Genomic DNA, 11,278 nt, shown 5'->3' on the forward strand with positions numbered 1-11,278 from the left:
AAATGCATTTATTTAATTCACAGGTTTATGTGCACTTTAAAAAAAAGCRGTATTMCTTTTACAAAACGTTAACCCAGGARGAGCGTCTTGCTACTAAAAATCTCTCAGTACAAAAGGCAGCGCTTTAAAAAGTAAAATGCCATATAAAACAGTACAGTGAGACAAAAATGCGTGCACTGAAGGGACCAAAAAATGCATGAACTGAACCCTTCTCAGTTCCTAGGAAAAAGGTCCCTACAGATCAAGCCATCCCCCCGGTTTTCATCCAGCCACCTCCCGCAGGGAAATATGGTGGTGACCCCAGTGGCCGAGTTGGTGATCTCCACGCGCTCCACCAGCCAGCCCGGGGCCAGCCCGGTGTTGTCGTGCTCGATCCGGACCTTCCTCAGCTCCCCCATGTCCAGCGTTTCCAGGTAGAACCTGTCGGTTTGTCCACGCTCGAAGAGGTTCCGGAACTTCTGCTTCAGTGCCCGCTTTCCCGAGTCCCCGTTGAGGCCGTAGATGGTGATGAAGACGTTGGCGTCGGTGCCCGCGCCCTTCTCGAAGCCCGTGACCACGATGGTCTCGTACTTGACCGGCACCAGGCTCCGCGCTTTGCTGGCGAAGCTCTCGGTGACCTTGGCACACTCRAAGACTTTGTAGTCTCGCCTCTTGTACCGCAGAGGGATTTTCACGTTGCACCTGAAGTAGTACCTGCCATGGGAAGCAGAGGGTCAGTGGTGTGGGTGGCTGCTTTGGGRGGAAAGGGTCGGAGAATCACGGGGTTGTTTAGGGTGAAAAAGCCTTTTGAGCTCATTGAGTCAAACTGTTATCCCAGCGCTGCCCAGACCACCACTGACCTGTGTCCCCAAGTGACACATCCACATTTTAAACCCATCCAGAGATCCCCCAGGATCTGTCCAGGGGRCTCCAACCCTGTTCTGGGCAGCTGGACAACCTTTTCCATGAAGGARTTTTCCCCAATACCCAACCTGAACCTCACCTGAGGCCGTTCCCTCTCCTCCTGTCCCTGTTCCCTGGAGCAGAGCCCGACCCCCCCGGCTGTCCCCTCCTGTCAGGGAGTTGTGCAGAGCCACAAGGTCCCCCCGGAGCCTCCTTTGCTCCAGGCTGAGCCCCTTTCCCAGCTCCCTCAGCCMCTCCTGGGGCTCCAGACCCTTCCCCAGCTCCGTTCCCTGCCCTGGACACGCTCCAGCCCCTCAATGTCCCTCCTGTCCTGAGGGGCTCAGAGCTGTCCCCAGGGCTGGAGGTGCCCCAGCAGTGCCAGCACAGGGGATGGACACTGTCCTGGGGCTGTGGCCACATTATTGGTGCMAACACAGAACTAGCAAGTTATGGACTGTTCATTCCACTCAACTGCACAAAATTGGTGCTGTTCCAGCAATTTTCCCTGTGCCTGTACTAGAATCTCTCTCCAGAAAGACAGCCACGATGTAACCTTGCAGCTGGAAAATCTGACATCTCCCCACGCAGCTGCAGACACACCACASGTGGGAAGGGTCAGTTTGGGGCTTTTTTTCACCCTTTTAACCTGTGCCATGGCGTGTCCAGTTACAGACCCACTGAGGCAGCATGAGCAGTCAGACCCACAGCTAACACAGGGAAAAGATGTAAAAAAAGGAATGGGAAAGATGGAGGAGGTTTAAATCTCCCTTTTCCTTTCTAGATCATCCATGTCATCCTTAGCAGGGGGGAAAAAAATGTCAGAACACAGAGCTGATAGGTCCCAGATGCCGACAGCCCTCGTCTCTGCGGCGCTGTCTCYGGTGGTGTGCGGGGAACACCGAGGACATCCATAAATCACCTCGTACCTGGCGCTCAGCCAGGGGCTGGAGCACTCTGCTTTTAATGATGTATTCCATTTCCAGTGATGCAGATCACTTCCAAACCAGCTTTTCTCTCTCCCCTCTGCCTTCACTGAGCTGCAGCAGGTCCTCCTGAATGGAGAGTGGCTGGACCGCAGCGTGTGTGCATGTAAAATAAACACCTGGAGGAAGGGTTACTGTGATTCCAGCTGTGTGGTGTTTCTGAAGCACTTCCAACACTCTTGGCATTTTCTGCAGCCAAAGGGAAGCACTCAGTTCCTGGAAGGAAGCTTTGTAGATGAGAAATTCCAGGGGGAGCAAAATTTTAGGCTCAAGGACAGAAAAACTGCATGAGAGTGTRACGGAGGGGATTCCTGATGCAGCAGTTTGATTTCTTCAACTGTGTAATATCTCATGGTCTGGTGGTATAATGGTGCATGGCAACAACCCTCACAAGGAGCAAAAAGAAAAAAAATATGAGCTTTGTAGCCCTGGGATGTGCAAGGAAAATCTTTAAATACAATCCTTTTGCATATCAGGATCTACTACCAAAAGGCAAAAATCCCAGTACAATTCAAAACGACTTTTGCAACAGCCTGACAACTCTTTTAATTTTGCCTCTAGCTTGTCTGGGGAGTTTTTTTTTTTTAATTTTGGGATGGGGAATACCTGAAGTGAGAACTCGTTCTCATGGTTCAATCTCTCCAGTTGATGGTGAGCCCAGCAGACACCTCTGTGAAGTGCTGCCTCTGCAGAGCTGGAGCTCTGCTTCAGTGCAAGSACAGGCTGCAGGCTTTACCCACACCTTCTGACTGCCCTCTTTAATCCAAAACAACCTCAAAAAAGCTGGGGCTTTATGGAAAAAACCTTTGGCCCCTTCACAGTGCATTGTCCCAGTGGTTTCAGCAAGCTCCCAATGAGTTCAGTGCTCAGATCTGATTGCACAGCTGGACTTCRAGGGTTCCAGGCTTTTCCCCACCAGGAGAGAAGAACATGTTTTAGTATGCAATTGACTGAGTTTTCATTCAGCAAATATTATTAAGGCTCTTCAGCTRGCTGATTAATTTGCTAGGAGAGACTCTTAGCTTCTAAAAAAAAAAGAAAAGCCACTTCAAGGATTTCTTCTTAAACACTCAATTGTCTCAGCTGGAACAAACTCCTTGTAGTTAAATTCTTTACCAGCAATGGGAATATCAYGGAGAAGGGCAGAAATCCACAATTAATGTAGTATTTTTTTTTACTGAAGTGCGGTTTGTTCTGCTAATGGATGATCTCCTCTGCTCCTGAGTGGTCCCTGCAGAATCTGCTCCTTTTCCAAAGATGGGGCTCAGACCAAAATCTGTGTGACCTGACTGTGWTCAGGGCTCTTCAGGTGTGTTTGAACTGTGGGACTGTGACCTTTCCAGCCATGTGTGGCCTTTTGGGCCAGACCTGAAGAATCTCTCACCCAAGCTGGTCAGAATCAGAGGCTCAGGCTTTGTCTTACCCTCAACAYGTTTCTAGGAGCTCTTTCACAACTTAGTTAAAGACCAGTCCATGCAGAGTGTCCCACAAACTCCTTGAATTTCAGTCACTGTCATTATTTTCYGTAAGGTGAGACATAAATTCGTCCTGGTTCTGAGATTCACCCAACAGCCAACTTTTTAATAAACCTACCTGCACATGTAGATACCCTCTCTAACAACTCAGAAATCACACATWTGAGTCACACAAGGACATTCTGGACCTGATACACCAAAACACGTATCAGAAATAAGACTTTCTGTAATTTCTTAAACCTGAGATGCCTCAGGGGGATGCTCAGCTCCCCCCATGCCCTCCCAGAGCATCTCCTTGCAGATGAGAAGACACTTACTTGTTGCAGAGCTCCATCTCGGTCACGATAATCTCCTGGACGTGCCAGAAGACATCAGCTTTTGCAGACGACTTCTTCCCATCTTTTGGGCAGTGACCAACACAGATGGCTGCAATATCCCCAACGTTCTTTGAAGAAAACTGGAATGTGTCTGTTGCTCCCCTACAGGAAAACAGGGAGCAGTTTCAGTGTCCTGGAGGCTGCCAGGGACTTGCCTCATGTGGACATTAAGCAATTTGCACGTGGCTATGGATGATAGGAGATAAGCCTTCATTTGCAGTCATTTGATTTAACTTACAATCATTCAACACAAAGTATAATTTCCATATTTAAATTTAGTATTTTCTCTGATTGGGGGTGACACTTTAAATTGTTGCCACCAGGACTTTCTAGGATCAACTTGAGCTGTTCCACATACAAAATCAATTTGCCTCATTATAGATAGAGCTAAAGAATGACTAATTTCCCCTCCAGCACTTATTCATTCATTCTTGACAGATACTGTATCTGTTACACATCTACCCACCATAGCTGTTTTAAATTTGCTAGCTCAGCCACCCTTTCTGAAGCTCAGATTGGAAATAGTTCAGAGAAACAATTAAATCAGAGGATCTCAGAATGGTTTGGGGTGGAAAGGACCCTAAAGATCATCCAGYCCCAAAYCCCTGACATGGGCAGGCATGATAGGTGTTTGTCAAACTGCTGAATGGATCTGTGGTGTGTTCTCTGAGCATCTGCCAGGTTTATTTCCGTGGATTTGCTCCTATTCCAGACTGCCTCCAAGGACAGGCTGTGACTAAAGGAGAGCAGTGTCAAACTCCTCCATGGACACCATCAGCTGAAGGGCAGGAKGAAGCTCTTCCTCATCTTTCACAGCTCATGTGATGTCTCAGTCAGTCGTGTTACATTCCACATCGGCCACAATTTCACCTTCCTTTACCAGAAAAACCTTCCCTCCCCRAAAAGCAACAGAACATCAGCAGCGCCCGTGACTTTGGCGAGGTCCCCGTCCCCCAAGGGCGTGCAGTGTCCTTAAACAAAYCAGGGGACCCTGCTGACACCTGGAGCAGTGTGGCTCCACGGATTTGCCTCCAGCAGGAGGATGATCGCCGCCGCTCCTCACGCGACACTGATCCCACATCCTCACCCCCGATCCGTCTGCGCTGTCAGCACTGARCAGCTCTGACAACATCTAGCCTCCAACTATTATTACTTTCTCTCTGATTCCCACTGCCACCGAGACGCTGTGAAAGGAACTCAAACCACCCCCAGCTTCCTTCTGCTCCTCCCAGCTCAAAAAGCACACAGTCTCCCCTGGGGGCTTGCCAGGAGCCTCTSTGTGTGTGCTGATACAAAAGCACACACACACACGGAACATCTGCATTTCCTTTTTCCAAATGCCTTTTCCTTGTTGTTTTCAGCCCTATTCTGTGACTGCCCACCAGAAATTYATTTAATGACATMTTCCCTTYAATCCAWGTGRGAAGCCATCAAGCCTTTTGGAAGGRGGATGAGAAGCAGCACAGCACAAACACAGCTCCCTAAACCATCCTGCATTTGTGGAGGACRCACAACTGGTGGGGAGTTCCTCTGGCCCACCATCCTGCTCACTACCTTTCAAATCTCCTTTTCTTGGAGGAGTTCTCCATCAGGAATTCCTTTGAGCGGCCCATCTTTCCTTCCAGGATGATCCAGATGTTTTCYTTTGTATCTGCATCCTCCCTGTCGCTGGTTATGGTGACAATCTCATAGGCTTCAAAGCATAATTAACACACACGTTAAACAGAAAAGGAAGAGCAGATGGCCRGCCAGATCTCTTCATTTGGCTGTCACTTTGGTTAAAATCCTTTTTCTTAATATTTATCACAGAACACAAGACAGCGAGCATTTGCAAAATAAGGGTGGAAACACACTGTAATCTGTGGGACTTGTGAATTCTAGATGCTTTGGGAGAGAATACATGAAAAATGTGAGTCCTGCTCAATCAGGTAGCAAGAATAGATGGAGTTATTCTTAGAATAATAGAATATTCTGAGTTGGAGGGACCCATAGGAATGATTGAAGTCTGTCTTGAACAAGCTGTGTCCAGCTCCTCACTGTGCTAAGCATTTAATCTGAAGCACAGCCCAAATCCTCCACTTTCTCTGATTTTTTTTTTTTTTCTGCCACTGTTCCTAGCAGAGGAAGGGTGTCCATGTACCCAACAGGGCATGCTAAGACACTGTGATGATCTGTAAATACCCAGAATGGCCATCACAAGGCTGGTTTTTTTCAGGGTCAGAGCGAGATCACAGTGAAGTGATGTGATTATTGTGTCTCCAGCACTCTCCTGGAGCAGAGCGTTGGTGCAGCAGTTGTTGATACGGACTTTGCATATCACCAGGGTGGTGAAGTGGCTCTTGTTGGCTGGATCACCCACCCCATCAGACACCAGTGCAATTTCCTTTGGCCCAGTGGCGTYACCCAGAGCAGACTGAGGGCCATGGGCTGTTGGGCTCAGCTGTCATGTTCATACTTAAGCTGGTAGTCCAGAACAAGTTAAGGAGGAAGCTGGAGCAATGTTACTTACCAGGCTTTGAGGATTGAATTTATTTTCCACCTCAAGGACTCAAGCACATTACTTCTAATGAGATCATATTCATGAGCTCTCATGGCTTTAATGATGGACTGAACCACCGCATATGGGCCCCTTTAGGTTTCAACCCAGAATGAGATCTTTTTCTTCCTCACAAATCCTGTTTTGTTTCTTGCTTATCACATCACTGCACTAATAAACTGAGGTGTATATGAAATAATCCCTAAAGCAGCATGGGAACCTTCATCTTGCAGGAGATGTGATCCTGAGGCTCCTCAAAAACCCACACAAGACCACTCCACACTCACCAGTCCGTTCCTTCAGTTCCAGGATGTCGTTATTGGCACAAGCCAGCTCCCTGATGAGCTGCCCATCATCTTCACTTTTCGCCAGCCAGCGGTCACACTGGAAGCGAAATGTCTTGTCCATGGCAGAGTCTATCACGTCGATATATTCCAAGTGCCAGCCTGGTGCGATTCCTAGTAAAACAACAAAAACAAAAACTGTTTTGATGTTAGCACATAACTTGAGTGAGGAGCTGAGGTACATCTCCCTTGCAGTTCCATGCTGTTGCTGGAAATCACAGAATGGTTCATGTGGGAAAGGACCTTTAAAGATCAACYCTCCTGCTATGGGRAGGGAYACCTTCCACTGTCCCATGGTGTTCCAARCCCTGTCCARCCTGGYTTTGGACACTGCCAGGGATCCAGGGGCAGCCACAGCTGCTCTGGGCACYCTGTGCCAGGSYCTCCCCACCCTCATTGTAAAGAATATCTTCCTTTGTGTATCTAAATTGTCCCAGTTCTGATTTCAAACTGCCCCTCATCGCCCTGTTAAAATGTTTGTCCCCATCTTTCTTACAAGCACTGGCAGGGGYTCTGAGGYCTCCTCTTTGGATTTGGAGTCAGAATGCAAAGTAAACCTCGTTCCTTTGGCCCTGCCAGCGAGCAGATGCAAAAAAACCACCCTTCCTGGCCAAGGAACCAGGGAGAGTTCCCGAGTGCAGGGACTGGGTGTGAAAACAGCACAGACTGAAGTGATGGATGCTCCAGCAGGGATGGCCAAACAACTCAAAACTTCCCTTGGGGCCTTCTGAGAAGCCACAACACCCTTTTAGCTTGCTACTCTCTTTGTTTTGCTCGTTTTTTTCCCCACTGGAAAAGCAGCATGAGAATGAAGAAAACAGCATTTGAGAGCATTTTTCCGATTTCTTCATTAAAATCACAAAAGCACTTGCTGACCTCGGCAGGGACGGGAGGTTCTGACAGTTTTACTTACAAGTCCTGCTATTAGTCAGACAAAAAAAGGTTATGTTCATGATGAGACATCTCTGCTGACTTATTATGTAYATCCTGGAGAGATTAAACAGCTCCTGCTCTTCCAGGAATTCGCTGCTCGTGTGCCTATTTCCTTCATTTGCAAAAATTAATCCTCATTATCCTTGAATAGAAAATGATGGCACATTTTTRAGTAATGTCAACAAGTTGCCTTTCTCCTGTGGACTGTGAGCSTCCACACCATGTGTTGGCAGTTCTTTACCAGCCTCACAGCCATTGCTGTTCTGTATTTTGGCTTCCTGAGCCTTCTCCAAGTTAGGAAATCAAACTGTGCACTACAAAGCGCAGACCGTAACCAAAGACATCATTCACYCCTTAAATTTCAGGGGCACAGAACCACAAAATCATTGTTGCTGGAAGGTTCACCTGTAGAACYTCTTGCTCAGAGCAATTCAACTAAWGGAGGTTCCTCAGGGCTGTATCTGGCCAGGTTTTTAATATCTCCAAGGGTAAAGATTCCACAACCTCTCTGGGTGGCCTGTGCCAGAGTTCAACTACCTGTGCAAAGAAAAAAAAAGCTTTTTTTCCTCATTTTAAGTGGAATTCCCTGTATTTCAGTTTGTCACTGGACACTGGTGAGAAGTCTTTGGTTTCATCTGCTTCACTTTTACAGGGTGCCCAGAGCAGCTGTGGCTGCCCCTGGATCCCTGGCAGTGCCCAAGACCAGGCTGGACATTGGGGCTGGGAGCAGCCTGGGACAGTGGRAGGTGACCCTGTCCATGGCAGGGGTGGCACTGGATGAGCTTTAAACCTGAGCCATTCTGTGTTTCTGTGAGTCTGTGAAGTTCTCCAGGGCTCCCACAGTGATTTAACCGGAGCATCTTGCTCTTTGGGGCTGTTTTGGAAATTTGTTCTGTGCACGCTGTCAGTGTCAGCTGTTAATCTTTTGGTAGGATCTTTTCCATTTAAGTTCAATGAACATCTCTGCAGAATATTCAGGAGGCTGCTCTGCTTCCATCAAAACTYCAGTGACAGCAGTACAGCATGAAAGAGAGGAAACATGCCTTCCTTCTCCAGTGAGAGACGTCAGCGGCTGCACACCAGGATGGAATAAATGGTTGATCTCAGCCCTGCTGCCACAGGATGATGGGGTCAGGATCAGAGCTGAGCAGCAGCACCAGGAAAGAGCCTGGGTGAGATGTACGTGCCCTCCTCCCTCCTCTCCAGCCTGGTGCCAGCAGCCACCCTGACCAGGGAGTGACAAAATCCTGCTCTTTTATCRGGGGTGGAGATGGGACAGACCAGACTCTGCTGCAGATTTTGGAGTTGAGGACAAAGCCAGCTCCTCCCCACAAAGATGCTTTTATCAGCTCTGGGCTATTTAAAGAGCAAGTGCTGAGTTCTGTCAGGGATCAACACTGAAAAGCAAATGCCAACAGGGTGTCCATTATAGCACAGGAGTACATAAATCAAGGAGCAGGATGGACAGCCTTAGAAAAATGGTACAACTGCCCCCAAACATCCTCCCATCTGCTTTAAAGAGAAAACATTTCTCTTCCCTCTCACTAGCACTTGCCTTTTTCTCATTTTCATTCCTGATTGTTAGTGACTGAAATTACATTAGGAGACCTGTACAAGGATCCCAAAATGCTTTTCATTTCTTGGAGAAACAGCTCACCCCAGGTGAGGGCTGTACTGGATATATCCTGAGCAGCTTATCTCCCCCCGTCCCTGTCCCATGGTGCCAGGAGTGGAGTCACAWCAAGGGTTTCATTGCCACAACATTAAACACCATTTAAAAGCTGATGTAGAAATGGGAGGGTTGGTTTGTGTCTTAAAAAAAACCATCCTGCACTACCAGAAAATGTATTGTTTTTTCTCTTGTTTCAGACTGGGAAAGTATATATTAAATTCCTTTCTGCATTGGTCTGGAAAAAGAGMAAATGCAAAGGCCAGTGATGCACAGAGTCTGAATGTGAGACTGTCCCTCTGCTGGGCTGAGGATCATGGCAGCAGAAGGACAACAAATCATATTTGCAGAACTAMTTTTCAGGTCATGAAATCCTGTTTTCAGGGTATTGCCCCATTTGCCCCTCGTGTTCCCCTGTGAATTTGGGCTCAGAGACACTACAGCAACCAAGCAATAATAGGAAAGGAACTCCAGCCCCAGAGTCACCAAATCCTCAGCCCAAGCAGSTTCATGGAGCAGCATCAGTGAAAGAGGAGAAAGAGGAGCCAGAAAGGCATAGCAGGGTGAATGCAGCAGGGTGAAAGAACTTTCCCAAAGCTGACCACTGCTCACACAGCCTGGCTGCAAGGAAGAGCAGGAGGATCTGCAGCAATGGCTCACCAGCCTTCACCCTGCACACTGCCCCTGATCCTGGTCCACTCTGAGAGTTTTGGGTGCAGAAAAACCACAGCAGACCTGTTAATGTCCTCAAACAGCAGCACCAGGAAAACAAGGGCTCAGGAAAAAACATCAGCTACACAAATTTCTGCAGTGACCTCAGCACAAACCAGGAGCACAGCATCTCCCTCCATTAGTGCTTTGGGGCAGAAGGGAAGAAACAGCACATATCTGAGTAGTTCCTRCCCAATTATTCAGGCCTTGGTCTTTAAAATAATTTGGCGAGCGCTGTGCCTTTGTGAAAGGTCCCCTACCACCAAAACAAGTGTTCAACATTTGTAACAAAAGGTATTTCACCCCAGGCCTCGTTTTTGCTGCCACTGAAATCCCCGGCAACAAACCTGCCTTAATAAAACCCATGGCAGTGCCACATGGGCTCCTTAATGGTCTGCAGCTGGAAGTGACATTTTCAATAGCATGCAAAACATTTCAAATGTAATTAGAGGAAGAGAAGAGCTTTGGGGGAAAAAAAAAGAATCACTTTGCTTGCTTGACTCTGTATAATTTAGTGCGATGAAGGGAAATGTATTCTGTTCCCCAAATGTCCTCATCCAAAAAGAACAGTTATTTGTCCCATTTATCCTCCTGGCTAAAAGGATCCAAGCTGGCCATCGGGTGATGCTGGGCACACGTGAGAGGCCCTCACAGGAGCATCTTTCCTTYTCCCCAGGTGATGCTGGAGGTCTGTGCTTTCCTGACGTGAAGCAGGTTGGATTGTAAGCTCCTTGTCACCYGTTTCTGCAGTGATTAGCACAATTGAGCCTGACTGGGGAAGCGGTAGATGAAACACAGATAATGACATTACTGCTTCATTTGACTAAAACCCCAGCCTGCAGCACCAGAAGCTTCCCTTGCCTCTCTCAGGAGCAGACACGGCTTGCCTGTGCTCACACCTAAAATATTAAACCATTTTGACACCTGCAGAAACGTGGGAGGATGGGAGAAAAAAGGAGTGAAACGAGTCTGGTGGATGCACTGCTCACCAGGCACCTGGTCCCTGCCCTTGCTTTGGGGAATATTAATTATTCCTTGGAAAGAGAGAGCTGGTGGGATCAAATCTGCTGGCACGACCTCATCCATGCTTGGAKACACGCATGTCCACGGAAATCTCTACTCTTTGGAGCCATATCCATGGACTATCCTCTCTATCCCTTATCTGCCTGCAGCACAGCTCTCCTAGTTTGGTTTTGAGAGCAGCTGATGCCTGATCAAGGATAACAGCAGTGATTATTGATGCTTATGTTTCCACAGGAGTRAAAGATTCCTCCTGCTCAGGGGCCAATGAGGGATTGCTGCTGCCAAGCCATTCACAGCCACCCAACTAGCACTGCTCAGCCCCTTAACTATTTTTCTTAAAAAAAA

The 11,278-nt window shown here is 47.8% G+C and overlaps 1 protein-coding gene across 1 annotated transcript in view; it reads right to left on the minus strand.

The window, feature by feature from the left end:
- Positions 1 to 33: 33 nt before the first annotated feature.
- The window catches only part of LOXHD1 (lipoxygenase homology PLAT domains 1), a 148,504-nt gene continuing 137,259 nt past the window's right edge, over positions 34 to 11,278 (minus strand). The window contains exons 38-41 of the mRNA XM_057367815.1: positions 6,541 to 6,711; positions 5,272 to 5,410; positions 3,658 to 3,819; positions 34 to 693 (exon numbers count right to left, since the gene is read on the minus strand). Of these exons, the coding sequence (XP_057223798.1) occupies positions 213 to 693; positions 3,658 to 3,819; positions 5,272 to 5,410; positions 6,541 to 6,711 (953 nt within the window). The 3' untranslated portion in view covers positions 34 to 212. The remainder of the gene's footprint in view (positions 694 to 3,657; positions 3,820 to 5,271; positions 5,411 to 6,540; positions 6,712 to 11,278) is intronic.

The sequence above is a fragment of the Malurus melanocephalus genome, unplaced genomic scaffold, assembly GCF_030028575.1.
Source record: "Malurus melanocephalus ecotype Western Australia unplaced genomic scaffold, MMel_1.1 scaffold_85, whole genome shotgun sequence".
Classification (NCBI taxonomy): Eukaryota; Metazoa; Chordata; class Aves; order Passeriformes; family Maluridae; genus Malurus; species Malurus melanocephalus.